At 39.2% G+C, this 21,180-nt stretch overlaps 1 protein-coding gene across 1 annotated transcript in view; it reads right to left on the bottom strand.

Moving 5' to 3' along the window:
• LOC110206692 (calpain-13) overlaps positions 1 to 21,180 on the bottom strand; it is a 79,626-nt gene that overhangs the window by 19,413 nt on the left and 39,033 nt on the right. The window contains 6 exon segments of the mRNA XM_078149156.1: positions 8,356 to 8,486; positions 9,870 to 10,097; positions 10,371 to 10,377; positions 14,310 to 14,367; positions 15,027 to 15,068; positions 20,830 to 20,915. Coding sequence (XP_078005282.1) covers positions 8,356 to 8,486; positions 9,870 to 10,097; positions 10,371 to 10,377; positions 14,310 to 14,367; positions 15,027 to 15,068; positions 20,830 to 20,915 — 552 coding nt within the window.

The following is a 21,180-nucleotide window of genomic DNA, read 5'->3' as shown; positions in this document are numbered from 1 at the left end:
GTCCCAGACCGTGTCTTTGTATAGGGTATCTCTCATACCTGGAACATACTTTTTCCTCATTTCTACCTCTTAGAATCCTTAGCTTCATTCAAGGCTCAGCTCAGGTTAGTTTTTCTCTCCCACTTCAAATTGTATTGTATTTGCTCCTCTGTATAAATGGTGTACCTACCCCAATAAAATGGAAGCTCAAAAACAGACTCCTTTTGTAAAAAATCTGTGGTTGTAACTCGGGAGCTTAACATGCCTTGAATGTAGTACCTGTTTAATAAGTGTTTGCTGAATGGAATGGAGATTGAGGAGACCTTCAACCCATTTCCGTTTTCTTACTTGAATAGGTAAAATGTGGGTGGCTAATATGAAACCTGGCCTACTTCTACATCAATCAACTGCTTTAAGGATAAATGAGACAACAGAAAAAAATGCCAGCTTATGGGAAGGAGGGTACATTTAATGAGTTTTATGATAGACCTCATCCAAGGGTTTCAAGCATTCAGTCAACACCAGTCTTCACAAGGTTGGGTTGGGCCCTCTTTTTAATTATGATAATTATTTTTGTTTCTATCTTGTGATTTCATCAGTGTGATGAACTCTCTGCTGAGGAAAGTCCCTCTACTATTGCAGATCAACAATGGGTCTACAACCTATTCTTAGAAAGCTGCCCAGGGCAGAGAGAAGTGATTTTTCCCAAATCCAGCATCTATCAGAGATGGGACATGAACTCAGTCTCTCCCAGTTTGGCTTATGGTATGCTGGCTCTAGAATCAGAAGACCTGGGTTGAAATCTAATCTCTGATTTATATTACTTATGTTGAACGCATGCAAGTTAATTAGCTTTTCTGATCCTCTATTTCCTCATCTGTAAAATAAAGTGGTTGGAGGGACTGATTGGACTCCAATGTGTTTTCCAGTTCTATGACCACAATCTCTATTAAATAAACCAGCGTCTTTTGTTTATTTGTAGAGTCTCTGTATTTCACCCAGGTTGGCAGTACAGTGGCCACTCACAGGACCAATCATACTACTGATCAGTACGGGACTTCCTCTGTTTCTGACCTGGGCTGCTTTGTCCAGCCTAATGGCTCCCTCTTCTTGGGAATTCACCGTACTGATGTTAGACAGTGTGGAAACTACTTGACTGAGCCCACTGAAGCTCAGAACTCCCGAGGTCAAGCAATCTAGTAGCTTCAGTTTCACTGGCAGCAGGGATTATAGATATTTACCATGGCACCCATAAGCCAAGTATTCATAAATAGGGTCTGTGCATGGGTTTTAGAAGGTCTGGGAAACTGGATTAAAAAAAATGTTATATATTTATTCTAAAATAATTAGTTTCCTTTTTTCCTATTACTTTGTACATATAAAAACATGGGCATTTAGCACAGTGCCTGGCACATAGGAGGTGCTTAATGAATTTTTATTGATTGCTATTCTGAAGAATCTATAGGTTTCATCAGACTACCAAATGGGTCCATGACAAAAAGTTAAGAACCCTTGCACAAAACCTTGCTACCTCTTACTTTAATTCTTTAAGTATTATAATTTCATCACTGCAAATAGGTGCTCTCTCAATGCAGATGACAATTCCTCTGTCTCCTAACATATAGTCTTCCAGAGTTATTATGGGCATAAAATATATCTTCCTGCAGTCATTCTAATGATATGATTTTCTCAAGTTAGTTTTCGGACAAGAGACACCCCTGGACCTACATGTGAAGCTTCGTCAGTTTGGTAGGGCTTATCAGAACTTCCACTTATACTGGCCTAATCTTGTGGAACCAAGGGACCTTATGAGAGGATGAGGGCAACCCAAGGTAAGTAGGAGCAAAAGTCATACAGAGCTTTTGGCTGACAGACAAGTTGGACTTGGCTTTACCCTATGCATAGGGTACTACAGTGACCCTTGACTGTCAGGGTATAAGGGAAGCTCCCTGGAACTCTTTAATGAGAAATTGCAAACAGCAGCCTCATTCAGTGCAGGACTTGGAAGTTCTGGGATTAAGTTTAGTGTGGAGGCCACCAGCAGGCTTCGTCTTGCTACCTATATCTGTATTTCAAGTGTACCTGTGGACATAGCAACAGACTCTAATTAGGTACATTGGGAAAAATGCTGCAGGTAAGATCACCTCTGCCACTTACTCCCTCTATGACCTTGGGCAAGCTATTCGGACTCTCTAGGCCTCAAATTTCTCATCTGTAAAATGAGAGATGACCTTTCAAGTTCCTTCCAGCTCTAAATCTATTTTGCCATAATCCTAGGAACACATAGGTGTATATTGCCCACTAGGTGGCAATATTGCATTTGCAAAAGGAAAAATATGGATTTTTTTTTTTTCCCCCTCATGGGGTGTGAGTTTGAAGGGAGGTGTGCAAACTAAGGAAAAAAGGATTGTGATCATGCAACCATAGTTCCCTTAACACACACACATGTATACACACACACACACACACACACACACACACACGCATACACATACACACACTCTTACCCTTTTCAGAAACAAAAGTTCCAAACAATGGACTGGGAATCACTTGGTCTTGTTCTATATTGTTCAGTTGTGTCTGACTTCTTGTTAACCCATTTTGGGGTTTTCTTGGTAAAGATCCTGGAGTGGTTTGCCATTTCCTTCTCTAGCTCATTTTACAGATCACAGTTAGTGTCTGTGGCCACATTTGAGCTCATGAAATGAGCCTCCCTGACTCTGAGCCCAGCATACTATCTACCTAGCTGCATGTTCTTCTATTAATGAGCTAGCTCTGTGATCCTGAATGAATTATAAATTTTAGACCTCCCTGGTTATCATTCTACATGACATAATAACATATAACCATAACACACAGACATAAGACTTTCAAGTTTGCAAAACATTTTCCTCACAACGCCTTTTTGAGATAGTGCAAGTTCCATTTTACCCCATTTTCCAGGTGAAGAAACTGACGCTAAGAGAACTAAGTGACTTTTCCACCATTCTATGGCTAATAAACATCAGAACCAGTCAGAATGCCAGAATGAATGTTCAATCCCTGGCTCCTGATTCTAAGTCTTATGTTCTGTCCATTCTTCTTCACAATAAAGGGGTTGGTCCGAGTTCAGTTGTTCCCAAGCTCTCAAATCTGGCCTGGTAATAGTGGACAAAGCATTGTCTCTAGGTCAGAGGACCTAGGTCCAAATGTACCTTCACCACTTACTATCTGTACAGCCTTGGGCGAGTCACTTTCCACTTAACATCTAACATTTATGTAGCACTTTAAGGTTTACGAAGAGCTTTTTATAAATATTTCATTTTATCCTCACAACAACATTGCGAAGTAGGTGCTATTATTATCCCCATTTTACAGATGAGACTGAGACAGATAGAGGTTAAGTGGTTTGCACAGGGTCACACACAGCTGGTAATTGTCTGAAGCTGGCTTTGATTTGGTCTTCCAGACTCCAAGACCAGTGCTCTATCCATGGTGTCAACTAGCTCCCTCTAAGAATATCAGGAGGTGAGTCAAAAGCTACAGATATCACAACATTCCCTGGAGTTGGACCAGCATAATGAGCCATAGTAACAGAAGTGGTCCATAGAAAAGCAAATATGCTGGCACTAGAAGAGAGTCAATTAGGTTTGGACTAAGCATAGGTATAGCAATCACCCCCCTATTGTATTTGTCATCTACCTATGGCCATGTCATTTCATCTGCCTGTGACTCAGTTTCTTCATCTAAAGTTTAGGGCTAATAATACTTACACTTCCTAACTCAGAAGCTTCTTGAAGAGAAAGTACTTTATAAATACAAGCCATTCGTTATTATTGTTATTGCCATCATTATTAATAATAATATTGAATAGTTATTAAATCAATAAGGTATTATATATTTAATAATGATGACTACTACTAATTAAATCATGGTGAATCTTGACTGTAGGAGAAGGAATGGTAAAGGAATATGCTTCTTCTACACTAATTGGACTTAATGAAGTCATCAGACAAAGGATCTAAAATAAGCCTACTGTTTACACTGGTCTTAACACACACCAATCTACATTTTGTTAACTCCCATGTGCTTCCCACCAATGCTTTGAGATCACACAAACCTTAAAAAAAAAATCAACTTGCTGTATTAATTGTAGCCTCCTCTATCCCCCACCAAAACAGGACAACAACATTTAGAAACTGACTTATGGTCAGGGGAGCTCACACCCCCTTCTATTAATAGCCTAAGATTCCAATTCTGATTGTTGGATTTAACTGGAAAGATCAAAAATGTATGTGGGGACAAGCCATTGAAAGTTCTTCAGAACAACCGGTTTGGCCATATCCAAGCCAGGGCAACCTGAGGTAGGACTTGTTAATGCTGATATATGATGAGATGTGTTATGGAAGAATTTCTTAGTCTTTTGGGAGTCATGAACCACTTTGACAGTCTGGTGAAGTCTATGGTCCTTTTTTGAGGAAAAAATGGTTTTTGAAATGCATAAAATAAAATTTATAGACTTAAAAGGAAATATTAAAATAAAGTTATTAAAATATTTCTAAAACAAGTTCGTGGACAACAAGTTAAGAACCTCTGCTTTATGGACACCAATGTGGAAAGAGATAGAATATGTAACTAGTCATTAACTGATGGAGAAAGCTAAGCCAAGCTACCAGACCAACCATAAGATTGGTGATCCTATACCACACAGTAGATCTAGCTCTGTCCACACAGAAAAACTGAGAGGTCATACCTGGTGTTCAACCTAAAGAAAAGAAGGAAAAAGGCAGGTTTTAGTTTCAGTGTAGGTTCTTTTTTTTTTCTTTTGTATGATTCTCAAAGAGATCAGAGCCCCTAGGTTCTTTCATTTCCTTCCTGACTTCCCAACCAGCCAGTCATATAGCCCTTTGTCTTGAGCACTGAAATGGCAGAAGGTTATAGGATTATACAACACTGAGCTGGAAAGGACCTTACAGATAATCTCAGCTAACCTCCTCATTTTATAGATGAGAAACTGTAAACCAGTTCCTCCTCACCCTCCAAAGCCTATTACAAACAGCATTCCCTAAAATTTAAACACATTTTTCAAGCACTTGGTTAACCTAAGTCATTTGTCTTGACCATGGTCACATTTTGTAATAAGTAGCTGAGGCCAGGATTTGAAATCAGAACTTCTGATTACCTGTGCAGTGTTCATGTTTTCCTAAGCTCTTTGAGTGTGTACATATATACATGGGTGGGCCATTCTCCCTCCTATTCTCGAGGAATTCAGCACCTTATTTACAGTCTCACTCTCTGCTTTAACCTGCATCCCTATGTTTAGTGACTTTACTTTGTACATCCTCTAATACACCCTGGCTGCCCAGGTCATTAGCTATTTCAGTTCCCATGACTTGTATCTTAATTCCACCTCAGTCACATACATGGATGATTATAACCTTTGGCCTTGCCATTCCACATAAGTGTATAACTGTTCTAGCTCTCTGATAGATAACTGAAATTCATTTCTTCAATAGCAATCTCATAGCCTACCACTTGTCCCTGAGACTCAATCATCCACCATCACTGGGAATACCCTTCCTCCCTTTCTTCCCCCTTATCTCTTCACAATTCCTCTCCACATTCCCAGAGCTGGTCTGGGAAAGCCAGTGAGTCAGGAGGAAGACCCATTATTATTGGAAACACCTTGTCTCTTCATCCCTTCCTTTGGCCAGAGCCATTCAGAAAGCATTCAGGCTGCTTAATTACTCACATGGTATGCATGAGATGAGAGTCATCAACTCTATTCTTTGTGTACTTGTCCATTTGGTACTTGTCCAAACCTTCCCTTTTCTCCTCAAGTCTTTAATACCCATCTTCCCTCTCAGTATAAGACCTTATCTCATACTTTACTTAGAAAATAGAGGCTATCTGGTATGAGCATCTTTCTGTCTTTTTTCTCTCCCTCAAAATGCCTTGAACCTTTCCCTATTCTCTCTTCCTTTTTTCTAGTGTCTGATGAAGAGGTGGCCTTCTCCCCAATACCGGCCTTCCTACTGGGTTCTTGATCCCATTTACTGTTGGTTCCTCCACAAGTTTGCCTTATCAGGCATCCTTAATCTCTGTCTAATCTATAACCCCTCTCAATTTCTCTGCTGTCTATAAACATACTCAAAAGTCCCTCATTCTCTAAAAACAAAGCCCAAACTTTCACTTGATCTTATCATCCTCTCAAGCTATCACCTAGGGAGCTGGGTAGTGGAGTGCATAGAGGTCTGAGCATGAAATCATGAAGATGAGTTGAAATCCAGCCACTTACTAGCTGTGTGGCCCTGGGCAAGTCACTCAGCTACTGACTGCTTCAGTTTCCTCAGTGTAAAGTGGGGATGATAATAACACCTAAGACTTGGAGATGTACTATAGCAAATCGCAAGGAAAGAAATATAGCCAAATGGTGGTGAGATTCAAGAGTAAAGAAAATATGAAGGTTGAGTTATCTTTGATTGGCAAAATATATTCGTCTAGAGCCTGATCAAGAGGGCTATAAACTGAATAGGAAGGAGGAGGGAGAAAATTGTCCTCAAATATGTATGTCAAGCTAGAGAGGAGTAAAAGGCACAATGCAGAAAGAATGCTAGTAGAAAAGATCAATGCATTAAAAGTAGGAATTGGACAAGATGACTTTGGAGGTTCTATCTATATTTCAACCAATCAATCAATAAACATTTTTAAGCGCTTAAAATTTGCCAGGCACTATGCTTAGTACTGAGGACACTAAAAGAGGCAAAAGACAGTCCCTGTCAAATTTATAATCCTGTGAATTTACAGGAGGAATAGCTAAGAAGAGAATTAGTAATAAAACCCATAGCCGTAGGTGTTAAAAATGCAAGTGCACAAAATATGGGTAAGATGTTGAACTTTTGCTGTTGTTGAATCATTTCAGTCATGTCTTACTCTCCATGACCCGTTTGGGATGTTTTTTTGTTTTTGCAAAGATACTGGAGTGGTTTGCCATTTCCTTCTCTAGCTTATTTTATAGATGAGGAAACTGATTCAAAGAGGGTTAAGTGATTTGTCCAGGGTCACACAGCTAGTAAGTGTCTGAGGCTGCGTTTGAACTCATGAAGATGAGTCTTCTTGATTCTGGCACTGTGACACATATGTGCCCAAACACAAGGCTAGTTTGAGGGACAGAGTGAAGACATGAATAGCATACTGAGATATTTAGATGACCAGAAGCTGGGACCTTTTTTGTATCCTGGAGGGAAAAACTGGGTAAGATAAAATTCTGTGTGGATTCATGCAACATAGCTCCTAATTGTATTTAGGAAGTCACCTTCACATGCACAACATGGAGAGTCATGGCTAACTACATAAAAAGGAAATGGGTATTCAAGCAGATTACAAGTTCAATGTATGTCAACAATATGACAAGGTAGAAAAAAAAGCTGAGGTAATCTTTTAGGGCATTGAGAGGCATCATGTCAACAATGAGCAAGATCCTTGTTTCTGTTGTACTTTTCCTTGATCAGAACACATTAAGAATATTGTGTTCAGTTCTGGACACTATATTTTAGGATGGACATTCACTAACTGGAAAGTGAGGTCTGGTGAGAGTGATAAGGGAACTTGGGACCATCTTTTTGTGACCTTAGATAAGTCATTGTTCTTCTCTAGGGCTCAGTATTCACATCTGTAAAATGAGAGGAGTGGAGGATGGACTAGGTGACTCCTACTAGCTTTACAATCAGAATCTTCAAATCCTTTGGACTAGGGATGTTTACCCTGGAAGAAAGAAGACTCAAGGATGAAATGATACCCATTTTTTCTCCTGGGTTTCAGTTTTTTATTTGTGAAAACAAGGTTGTAAGGGATATGACTTCCTGGAGAGAGAAGCAGAATTCCTGAGCAGTGCACTTTCTGGAGGGTGATTGCCCACATGGCATCTATTTATGGACTTATTCAATTCTCTGGACCTTCTGCATTTTGGGGGGCTGTCTGCTATCCAGTATGTGGAGAACCTCATTAGGACCAGAACTTAAATTACTATCTGGTCTTTCCATCTTCCATGAACTGAGCATAAGTCCTCCTCTACGATTGATCTCTCCCATTAGAATTTGAGCTTTTTGAAGGCAAGGACTTTTTCTATTTCCTATTTGTTTCCCCAGTGCTTAGCACGATGTTAGGTATATCATAAACAGCTAATGCTTTTCCATTTCATTCTATATCTCTAATGTCTCTCCCAGCTCTAACATTCTATGGTTCTATGATTCTTTGTTCAGGAATTCAGAAAATGTTCGGAAAGGTAAATCAGAGGCCTAGGATTTGGCCTGTGAAGTTACATTTGTTTTCGTGACTACTCAATGGGACAGTGAAATGCTTGGAAACTATGAGCCAAAAATGTAACCCCATCTATACCTTGTATACTTTAAAAAGTAGCATCATCTTTCTACTCTGGTTAGGCTGGATGTTGATGGAGACTACCACGTTGATACCTTCCATGGGCTCTGTCACAGAGAAAAAGTACTGAAGCGCGTACCAGAGGGCATCTAGACAAAAGAGAGCAATACACAGTCAGCCCTTGACCTTGCTACCCCAACTCCTGCTCACTGGACCAATGAGCTCATTGTGGAAGGAACATATACTGCATTAGATTAATCACTCTGTCTACTATGTTCGTGTGTATTTGCACGTGTGTGTGTGTGTGTGGGGGCACATAGGCAGGAAACATTCAGAATCTGGTAAGTAATGACCCTGAAACAGCAAGCTCCCCTGATAGAGACAATGGGAAATAGGTGTTGTACTTGTGGCTGGCATTAACGTTTTACTCAAAAGTAATCACCAGAAAATTGAAATGGGCATAAATTCAGTGAATACTAATGTAAATGCAGAGGATAGTGGGAATAAGATAAAGATGTATTTCCAGCAGAAAAGGGATATACTAACTGGAAAAGCAACATTATACAACATAAACATTAATGGATTTTGGATCAGAAGATCTTGATCCAAATTCTAGCCCTGTCACTTGACACCTGTGTGACCCTGAGCAAATCACAAACCTCTTTGGGTCTTGATTTCCTAACTTGCAAAAAGAAGGGGTTGGGTTAGATGGCCTCAGAGATGCCTTCTGCTTGCAAATCTGTCACCTGTAATAGGAATCTGGAAGTCTGTATTACTATTTAGACCTTAGGAATGAGATCCCAAGGCAACATCAGGACAGAATATGCTCAGGAGAGCCTTCCTACGTGTTGCCTTCTATGGCCATTCCATATTTAGACAGGTGTAACTTTTGTTCTCTTGTGTAATTGGTTGGCATTCTAGCTCACCAATCAGGTTCCAGTAAGCTATAAGACTGTCATATTCTGCCATATTATGATGGTTGGTCCTTGGATTTTCAGATGACAGGATTCCTAGAACTAGGTGGCATAGTGGATAGAGCACTAGGCTTGAAGTCAAGGAGACGAGTTGAAATCTGGCCTCAGATATTCACTAGCTATGTGATCATAGACAAGTCATTTAACCTGTTTGCCTCAGTTTCCTTGATGGGAAAATGGGGATAATAGCATCTACCTTCCGGTGTTGTTGTGATGATAATATTTATAAAGCGCTTAATACAGTGTCTGGCACATAGCAGGCAATATCTAAATACTGGCCATTATAATTATTAGCTAAAATTTTGAGGGTCCAGACTCCAAAGTAAAGGGGGGAACGTGTTTTGACAGGGCATCATCCAACCAGACCATCTCTGAATAAAACTTATGTATATATAACCGCCATCTTTTTTTTTTTTGTTCACAGTAGCTGTTGTACAACTTTTCAGGCCAGCACAGATCTTTTTATTTAATTTCAAGTCATTCTTCTTGAAGTCAATAAATAGTCAATTTAAAGATAGCCTGTAACCCTCCCTGTTCTCAGTCTAGTCAAATACTTACCAGAGCTACTATCTTTCATAATATTTCCTTGGATCTTTTGGACTTCATATGGAATTTGGAACCATGTTCCATTGTCCAGTTCTCCATTGTTCATTACCATCAGATATTGATAACAAATAAGCATGCTGGCAAATAACTTCTGGAAATCTTGAAGGGACATCCTGTGAAAAACAAATGTACATGGTAAAATAAGCGTATGACTGATATCTGAAATACTGGCTGTGTTTCCTTGGGGAAGTCATTTTCCACTTGAAAATAACAATGGAGCCCAGAATATCTGTACTGGAAATGACCATAAAGCTGGGAAGAGTCCCTGAAAGAGTCCCCTGCCTAAAGGACCTGGTTTGGCAACAACCAGGATGTTTGTGGCTTAGCTATCCTTGTGTGACCAATAAAATCAGTCTGGGGGCCCAGAAATGGAATGCAGATATTTTCCATAGTCACTGTAAGTGATCTACTATTCTCTTAGGCTGACTTTGTCTCCTAGGTACGAGTATGTACCTGGTGGCTTGAAATACAGAAACCACTGAACAATAGACTTGGAATCAGAAAGAGCAGACATTCAAATCCTGGGGTGGACACTTATTGACCTTGTGAACCTTGAGTGAGGTACTTAACTTCTCTCACTTAACTCAGTTTTCTGCTCTGTAAAATGGGCTTAATCATTAGCACTGACCCCACAGATTTATTGTGAACACAAGTTAGGCAATTAACTTCTCTCATATTCAGGTTCCTAATCTGGAAATAGGTATGATAATAGCCCCTGTCTTACAAGGTTGTTGTGAAGATTAAATGAGCTATCTTTGCAGACCTTGAAAAGCTGTATAAACATCAGCTCTTGTTGTTATTATTACCCGCCCCCCCATCCCCTCCCAGTGGAATGTAATCAGATGGAAGCAGTCTTCTTGGTTCTGGTACACCAAAAAGAGGTGTACTTCTACGTGTTATGGCTCAGTGTGAGCAGCTGAACCCCTGGGGGCCATCAGGAGACTCAGCAGGACAGACAACTGCTGATGACTGGCACCATTTGTTAAGTATTGAAAATCAAATTGTCTAGGGACATTCATGAATTGGAGTGTGTCAAGGAGGAAGTCAGCCAGCTCCCTGAGAAGCTCTTGAAATCATGTGATGATAGGAGGAAAAGTTGGAGGAAGGAAGAATATTTAATCCTGATGAAGTCTTCCAGTAAAGATAGAAATCTCTGAATATTAGAGGGCTGGCAAGTGGAAGCAGGATTTGCTCTGTGTGATTCCAGGAAGGACTTGTATCCTGTAGAAGATACAGGAAAGACAGAAAAAGGAAAACTGTTTTCACAAGTAGAACTGTGCAAGATACAATGTTACTTTTTAAAAAAATGTTATTAATGCATGGTAGTAGATAGGGCACCTGACTTGAAATCAGGAAGACCAGAATTGAAATCCCTCTTGAGATGCTTACTGACAGTGTGGCCTTGTGTAAGCCATTTAACCTCTGTTTGCCTCAGTTTCTTCATCTATAGAATGGCAATTACTAGCATTTGTATAACACTTTAAGGTTTCCTTATTGGCAAAATGAGGGAGTTGCATTAGGTCCTTTTTAGCTCTAAATTACTACTATTTAGAGTCTTTTATTTTTGTGAATATCCCTTCCCCCAAAGAACCTCCCCTCATACCTCTTTGTTGGCTCAGCCTTTTGTTTCAATTTAATTTTTCAGCTCCTTATTGACTGAATTCGTGTGGATGCTGCCCATGGAGGGCCTTTTGATTCTGCTTTAGAATCTTAGCAGTCCCATACACCCAAATGGAGGTAAACTATTTTTGGTTATATTTGACAAATCTAATGTTGTAGAACATTCATCAACCTTTACTATTGCTTGATGAAGTCATGTCTGCTTATTTCAAAAATAATTCTGTAAGATTTTGACCCATTTATCATGTACTTTGATAATGTCTATCAATTTTCTTCATCCTATGTGACAAGGAAATGTTAATTTTTCTATAATTGCCTTAGGCTGATGGGGTTCTGAATTCCATAGATATTATATGAGTTTTTGTTATGATAATTTTTAAATTTTATAATTTCTTTTTTGAAAATTTATTTTATTTTTAAATTATGGAATAAAATAAGCACTTCCACAACAGAGTATGATAAAAAAGGTTATTATATATGAAACTTTATTATACATTAAATTTTGTAATTCCAAAGCACACAGTAAGATTGTGGTCTGGGAATATGTTATTTTTCGACACTGATTCCTCAGTGTCCAGAACAGTATCTTTCATGCAACCCAATTATAATTGTTTGTTTTTGAATGTCATAAATAGAATGCCAAGCTTATTGTGGACACTGGGCGTGTGCCCAGTTTGGCTGTGAGCTGTCTTCTGAACTGCCTTGAAAGATACTGAAACTTGACAGTATGTGTTACTTCCAGGCCCCACGGTGGGTGACACAAAATACACAATTAGCAAAGCTCATCATTGACCCTTCACCTAAGCTCAGGGATAGAGGAAGAGGGTTTCAACTTAAGCTAAATTTTCAAAAAGTACTTGTATAAAAGAAAAATACCAAAACTCTCCATCTTCTTTCTTCTTATAAAGCCTGGTCCTCTCTGATTCTTGGACTCTCCGCCATTCTGGGGAACTATGAGGGAGAGAGAGAGAGAGAGAGAGAGAGAGAGAGAGAGAGAGAGAGAGAGAGAGAGAGAGAGAGAGGGAGGGAGGGAGGGAGAGGGAGGGAGAGAGAGAGAGAGAGAGAGAGGAGAGAGAGAGGAGAGAGGAGAGGAGAGAGGGAGAGAGAGAGAGAGAGAGAGAGAGAGAGAGAGAGAGAGAGAGAGAAAGAGAGAGAGGGAGAGAGGGAAGGAGGGAGGGAGGGAGAGAGGGAAGGAGGGAGGGAGGGAGGGAGGAGAGAGAGAGAGAGAGAGAGAGAGAGAGAGAGAGAGAGAGAGGGAGGGAGAGAGGGAGGGGGAGACAGAGAGAGTTCAATCATACTCTGGGGATTAAGATTATAATCATGGTCTAGGAAAATTTAATAACAACAGCAATAGCAAACATTTATATCACACCTGCAGGTAGCTAAGTGGTACAGTGGATAGAGCATCAACCTAGAGTCAGGAAGTCCTGAATTCAAATCACACTAGCTGTGTGACCCTGGGCAAGTCACTTAACCCTGCTTACCTCAGTTTTCTCATCTGTAAAATGAGCTGGAGAAGGAAATGGCAAACCACTGCAGTATTTTTGCCAAGAAAACCCCCGAAGGGGTCACAGAGAGTTGGACACGACAAGAAAATTGACTGAACAACAACAAAATATTGCACCTACTATATAGCCATTACTATGCTAAGAACTTTACAAATAGCATCTCTCGCTATCTTCTGGTCTACTCCTGAAGCTGTTCTGCACATACTCCTGCCATGAACGAATAGACACAAGGAAATTAATTTTCTTAGCATACCACAGAAAAGTGAATGAATGAATGATCTTAGATTGAGATGCTACTGGTACTCAGCTGAAATGGGGGTGGCAAGAGAAAAGAATGTCAGCTCCTCCATATTTCCCACAGTAATCTGATGATTTTTTCCCCATCAGTTTGGCCCCAGTAAAAAGTAGTCGTATCCTGATGCTTGACCCTTTAGTTTTTTAATATAATTTATTTTATTTTTAATTCACATAACAAAACAAGCATTTCTACAACAGTACAATAAAAAAGATGATTATACATGAAACTACAAATCTACCATGTACAACTTGCTATTCCCTCCAAATATACAACAAAGTTATCACATAAATATTTTTTTTTCTTTCCTCCTTCTCCCCACACTGTAGAGATGGCTTCCATTAGATACAAATAGGTAAAATATATATATATGTATGTATGCATGTATGTATGTATGTATGTATGTATATGTAAAATTAATCTATACATACTTCTGTTTATCCCTTCTTTCTCTGGATGCAAATGATTAGGGCTGAATTATGTATGACCCTTTAATTTTAACCTTTCTCTGAGGCGTTGGGGAGTAAGGATGCTGCTGTTAACAAAACAATTCTCAGCTGTTGATCCTGCTGCTACCATCAGGTGCGATACTAGTCTTACTCTCTTCTCCCCTTTTATAATTTTTCCTTTCTTTTCCTGCACTCTTGGACCCTGTCCTACAGTCACGCAACATTCCTTTGTCCCAAGAGATGAGTGAATATTCCAAATCCCAATTCTCTATGTGGGTCCAGGTTACTCCTTCTTCCCTCTTCCTCCAGAGGCATTATAATTACAATGGAGGTATGGATATTGGAAAATAACTGTAGTATATCAAACAAAAGGCATCAATAAACCTTTTTAAAAAATAGCTGTGTGTAATTGGATTAGGGAGTAAATTGAGAAATCCCATTCAGCTATAGATTTGATTATGTGGCTGCAAAGGTTCATTCTAACTCTAAAGTTCTGTGATTCTGTAATTCTCTTTACTACCTCTTTCTCTGCTCTGTTCCCCATGCTTGATGACATTGACATTGTGGTCCCCTCAAACCTACATGGGAGCAGAGGGGTCAGAGGTTACAGTCATAGAATACTAAAATGTTCGAAATAGGACTTTAGGGTATTGGCCCCATTTTACAGACAGTGAAACCGACACTAAGGAGATGGAAATGACTTGCCCGTTGATCACTCAGAATGTTGGAGTGACAGAAGCCAACCTAGTTCCATGGTTGTGTGCTTTCCATGCTTGCTTCAGAGCTGTGTGTGCTAGCCTCCTACTGATCTGTAGTGGGGGGATAAGCCCTCCAAACTCATAGGTTCTGCTCCCTCTACTCAAATTTAGTCTGGCCAATAAGTCTTCCACTAAAAGTTGAATAAAATGTACGAAGTGTTAAGACTAGGGTCTAATTAAGCTCATTCTCAGGGCAGGGCTGGCTTTGGTGCTGGCCACCCACTGAGTGTGAGGGAGCCCTGTCATTTCTGCACTTGGGGGAATGATCATCTCTTGATTTTTCTGCAACATACTGATACAGTAGGATGCTTGATTTTAAAATGGAAATTTTATAATTAAGTGATAATTGCATTTTCTTCAAGTAAGAAAAAATAAATGTAGTGTAAATCAATAAGGCATTGATTCTGGCAAGCTTACCTCTAAGTGGGTGCAACTGTGATGTCAATTATGGCTGAGATTGGAATACCTAGAGCCGTTGCCCATCCCTTTCTTTCTCCCCCAAATGAGAGGAAATATAGTACCTGAACACAAACAGAAACATAAAGGCTCTTAGGACCTCCTGCACCTTCTACCCAGCCTGCTAAGACACGAATCCTTTCTTAACAGAAAGCTTATGAAGTATGATGCTCTAATGGGCATTAACAACAGAAAGGGCCCACACACCATTGCAAGGTTAATGCTCCTAAAATGTTGATTTGAACATATTCCACTTCCTGTCATGCCCAAACACCCAAAAAAATTATATAAACCATCACTACATCTCCTACTGCCTATAGGATAAAGTCCAAAGTGCTTAGCCTGGCATTCAAAGCCTCCTCATTTTGGACCCTGATCAGAATTTGGAGTCAGAGAATCTGCTTTCAGTCCCCAGCTCTGTCACTGCCTTTGTGACACTGGACACTTCACCATCCATCCTGAGCCTCAGTTGCCTAAACTATAAGATGGGAGGAGAGGAAGGTTGGGCATAATGAACTCTAATGTCCCTTCCACTTCTAGATCTGTGACCAGAAAACAGTAATACATACGGCCAGAGGAATGTAGAAATTTACCTAGCTATGTTGGCACCGGACATGGAGTAGGAAAGATCTGAGTCCATATCAGGCCTCAGACACATAGCTGTGTGACCACTTAATCTCTCTGAGTTCCCTCATCTGAAAAATAAGGATAATAATAGCACTCACTTCCTGGGGTTGTTGTGAGGATAAAATGAGATAATATATGTAAAGCTCTTTGTAAACCTTAAATCACTATGTAAATATTAGTTATTAGCTGCTGCTATTATTATTATTAGTACCATATAGTAAAGGCAGAGATGGTAGTAGAAGCTACTTCCCCTACTTGTCAAACAAATGATTCCTTCTGAGAATTACATTTCCCCAAACCCTATTGAGCCTACTTACTCCTCTTTCCTCTCCCTAATTCTTAAATTTTTAAAAAAGGCCAGTATAATAAAAATTATAATAATACCTAATTTAATACACAAAATGTCATATCATTCAAATTTACTTTATAGAACAAGATAAAATAGAAAAATAACATCTATCTGTAGGAATAAATGAATAAGGATCTCGAGGAGAAAAAGATAGAAATAAAAAGAATTCAGCATTGTCAGGTCTTAAATTATGTTTTAAAGTAGTAATCATCAAAACAATTTGGCACTGGTTAAAAAATAGAAGAGCTGATAATAGAACAGACTAGGTAATCAAGACCCCAAAACAATCAAAGAATATACTCAAAGACACAAATTATTAGAACAAGGACACGATTTATAGGATCAGAGTCAATAAAAACTGAAAAAACTAGAGAGAAGTTTGGCAGAAAATAAGCTTTGGCAATCATCTGATATCACAAACTGAAATGAGGTCCACATGGATAAGTGGCTACAGTGCTAAAAGTTACATTGTTTTTAAAAATTAGAAGGCAACAATAATAAATAATAACCCGCATTCAAATAGCACCTCCAGTCTGTCAGGCAAGGTGCTAAGTGCTTTACAAACATTATCTTATTTGATCCTCACAGGAATCATCAGATATAGGTGCTATTATTATACTGATTTTGCAGTTATGGAAATGGAGGTAGACAGAGGTTAAGTGACTTGTTCAAGGTCACATAGCCAGTAGCTGTCTGAGGTTGGATTTGAACTCTGGTTTTTCTAACTCCTGGCCCAGCTCTCTATCCACTGCAGAAAAGTGAGGATATATGGATATATGAATAGAGGGAAAATTCTTAAACTAATGGTAAAGGCAATGATTATAAAAAAATTAAGAAAAATTTAATTACACAGATTCGAAAGACTTCTAATGGAGAAAGATACCATATAGCTACAGTAAGAGAGTGTTGATTGGGAAAAATCTTTGCTTCAATTGACTGTGATAAAGAGTAGATATCTGAAATATGCTGGGGGATTTAGGTAAATATGAGACCAAGAGTTACTTCCTAAATAGATAAGTAGCCAAAGGACACAAATAGTCAATTTTCAAAAGAAGATTCACTAACAAAAACCAAATAAAAGAATGCTAAGAATAACTAAAAAATAAATAAACAAAAGAAATGCAAATAAAACAACTCTGAGGTTTCACTTCACAAATTGGAAAAAAAAATGACAGATGCCGAAACTGGTACACGTTGGATGGGCTATTGAAAGGTGGGAACACTGATGTACAGCTGGTGGAGTGGTGAATTGGCCCAACTGTTCTGGAAAACAATGTGGAACTACTCTAGGAAAATCATTGAATTGTAACATGCCCATTGACCCAGTATTATCACTAGTGGGCATATTTGAATCCAGAGTGAATCAAATACAGAAATCAGAACAAAAATACAGAATTTATACATGTGTGTGTATATTTATATATACACATACACATGTGTATAAACATGCATGTATATATTGCATGTATACATTTACTTCTGTATATACACATACTTATATACATATGTTTATATTTGTGTATATGCAGGTACACAGATATATGTATATGAATGCCCCTTTATCTCTCTTCATATACATATGTGCTTATGTATATGTATACAAATATACAAATGTGTATATATATGTATATTGCATATATATATATATATGTGTAGATAGATACATGCATGCATGCATGCATGTATACATACATACATATTCACTTCTTCAGGCTCTACACTGGGGATGATTGGAAAATATTTTCCCTTATAGTTTCTTCTGAACTTCATTTGGTTCTTTGATTAATGGAAGTTACTGTTATGTTTGTCCCATAGCACCTCATGTGAGAGTGAGAGTGTGGGTCTGGTAGCAGTCTCACCTCTTTCAAGACCCTTGCCTTGATACATTCAGCCAAAGACAGTTTCAGGGCCATTGTAATATAGAGAGATTACACCTATTCTGCGTAGCTCCTAAGAACAGAATTAGGACTCATGGGTGGAATTTACATAAAAGATTTTGATTTATTGTAAGTGTAGTTCTTGTCTCAAAGTCCATGGGCATGAGTTGCTCTCCTCCTCAGTGGAGATGAAGGCCCTGACCTATGTAAGAGGTGGAGCAGATTTGATGAGAGATAGAGAGCTTTAGTTCTCAGAGTTCACCTCTGGGACTGGTCAAACTTCAAGTTTTCTTTGAGTATCAAGTCAGGTTCTAGCTTTGAGAAAGAAGATGGATGAGGCCAGCCCCACTGCAGGCTACTGAAGGAATTGACTTAGAAAAGACATGAGAAGAGCTGGAAGTCTCCATCATGTCCCCATTGCCAGCTTGCTACCCTAGAGACTTCAGAGAATTTCCCCTTGAGTGAGATCCGGTACCCTTTCTCTCTCTTGACTAGTTTCTATTTCACTCCGTTGGGGAGAGCTCCTTCACTCTGTATTGTCTGATATATATTCTCCTATGTAGACCTTCTCTAATTTCAGGTTTGTTTCAGTTGTATAAATGGGTTTCTTTACTATTCTCTATGTATGTTCATTGTGGAACTGGTATTTGGTAGGAAAGGTGTCAAGCCTTGGAATATAAAGCTTGAGGTCCTCCTCTCCCCTAAAAATGACAAAACAATTAGAAGTTAGATGGAACCAATCATATGCTCTAGACCAGGGGTGGGGAACCTGTGGCCTCAAGGCCACATGTGGTCTGCTAGGTCCTCAATTGCAACCCTTTGGACGAATCCAAACTTCACAGAGCAAATTCCATTAATAAAAGATTTGTTCTGTGAATTTTGGGTTCAGTCAAGGGCCACACTTGAGCACCTAGTGGGCCACGTGTGGCCTTGAGGTAGCAGGTTCCCCACCCTGCCCTAGACTAACAATATTTAAGGGAGCAGATAGATATACTTCTAGCCTGGCACCACTTCTCTCTGAGGAGAGCAGAATGGCATTCAGCCCCAATCTCCTGCTTTCCCTCCTGGCAGGAATGAAATTCTTGTTTGGAGAAGGGTTAGGGATGTTTATTCTTTTTTTTTTTCTAGTTAGAGGCTAGGGATGTTTATTCTCTCTCCCTTTGAGCCACACAACAACAGCTCCCTCACCACATGTGGAGTCCTCATACATGTAGGGACTCACCATTTATCTTTCTACACGAGGAAGAACTTTCTAACAGAGTTGCAGGAAAATAGGATAGAGGACTTCTTGAAACTGATGGTATTTGAGTAAAGACTAGATGATCACTTGTCAGGATGTTATAGAGAATGCTCATCTATTGGGGTAGACAGCTGTTTAATTTTCTTCTGGGTCTTAAGATTTTACGATGCTGTGACCTCCTTAGAACTACCAGCTTGCATGTACTTTCTTATTGCACTTTCATAACTTAAATTATATTGCAGTTACCTCCTAAAGTGTAAGCTTTTTGATGACAAGGACCATGATATTCATCCTTTGGATCCTAACATACATATACTGATCCCATCTTATATGCTCCACAATTACAAGGAGGATTTGTGAGAAAGCACTTTCCCAAGAGGTTTTGGTGCTACACAACTGGTGAAGAAGGTCAATTTAAATGGGAGATGGAGATGAGATTGACCTAGAAAAACTTGTTAACTTAGGAAAAAGACACCCAACATACATCACGCTAGTTCAGTTATAGAACCATAGAATTTTAAGATAGAAAGGAACTTCAGAAGCTATCTGGTCTAACCTGTACCTGGAAAAGAGCCCTCTTAAAACATACCCAAGGGACAATCAAGCCTTTTCTTGAAGACCTTCAAGGAAGAGGAAGCCACCACCTACCAAAGAACCCAATGCTACTTTTGGATAGCTCTAAAAATTAGGAAGGCTCTCCCCAACCCCAAAATCAAGCCTAAATTTGTTTCTTTGGAATTCCCACTCATAGAACTAGACTAATTGCTCTTCTTCATGATAGCCCTTAAATATTTAAAGATAGCTATCATGTCTTTTCCCTTTTTCCATCCCCAGTCTTCTCCAGGATAAGGACTATTTTGTGGATAAGGAAACCGAGGTCCAGACAGGTTAGGTAATGTGTCCAAAATTCCCACTTAGATGCTCATAAGGAATGAACTCAAGAACCTTGACCATCCTTTACTCTCTTCTGGATACTTATCAAAGTTCTTCCTAAAATGGGGTTCCCAGAACAGAACATGATACACATGCCTGATCAGGTGGGGTGCAGTAGTAAATGATCCTAGAAACTCTTTATTTCTTAATATAGCCCAAGAACAGATTAACTAAATTTAGAAGGGCAGGACTGGACTGACTAACCAGTTTCTTTTGGGTCATAAATTCCATTGATCTCTGTCTACAGGGACCTCTGAGCACCAGACCTTTTTCTAGATAAATAACACTTCCTGTGGAATTGTTGTATGTTTCCTTCAGAGGATGGACCTTTTTATTTCCTTTCCTATGAGGCAATATTCTCATGCCAAAGAGAAACAGAGAAAGAGACACACACATACACATACGCACAGAAAAGGAAAAAAAAGAGAAGAGTAGAGGGAAGAGAGAAAAGAAAGAAAAGAGAAAGGAAAGGAGGATAGATGGAAGAGAAGAGAGAAAATAGTGAAAATGGAAGAAGGAGAGAAAAAAGACAGGAGAGTAAATAGAAAGTAAGAAAAAGAGAAAAAGCCTGGGAGAGCATATGTAAGACACATATTCACACTGTCACATATGAAGCTATAGCAAGAGCAAAGCTGTGATGGTTGTAACTTGGGAACATGCTTGATGAGAAAATTTGAATGGGTAATCTTTGGGCAGAGAGAAACATCATGCCTTTTTAAAAGGAAACGCCCTGGAACACCATGGTTTTACCTCCAATGGAAGAAGAAAGGATATATATATATTTTTTAAAAATCTCATACTTATCACTCCAACATTTGGTCCATTCTTGACGGCCCCAGGGGTTCCACAATCGGATGAGTTCTTCTCGGCCAGTGTCCAAAATAACCTATAAGAAAAGAACCAAGAAGTAAAAGAAGAATCGTTAGTAGAAAGATGGGGAATATATCTCCAAGGATTAATTTAACTTCTGACTTCATTTGGCTACAGTCAAATCTTTTTTTTTTTAATGAAGCAAGGGAGGATGGGGGGATAGAAGTCAATATTTCTCTGCTGTGTTGTGCTGCAATGAGGCAGAAGAAAAATTGTGCTCTCCCTCATCTCCTTTCTCTGCTCAACTGAACCTGGAGGGAGCTCTCCCTTGGCAAATGTCA

The sequence above is a fragment of the Phascolarctos cinereus genome, unplaced genomic scaffold (assembly GCF_003287225.1).
Source record: "Phascolarctos cinereus isolate Bilbo 61053 unplaced genomic scaffold, phaCin_HiC Scaffold_2;HRSCAF=192, whole genome shotgun sequence".
NCBI classification, from domain to species: Eukaryota; Metazoa; Chordata; class Mammalia; order Diprotodontia; family Phascolarctidae; genus Phascolarctos; species Phascolarctos cinereus.
Note: the sequence above shows the minus strand (reverse complement) of the source record. Positions and strands in the feature narration are given on the sequence as shown.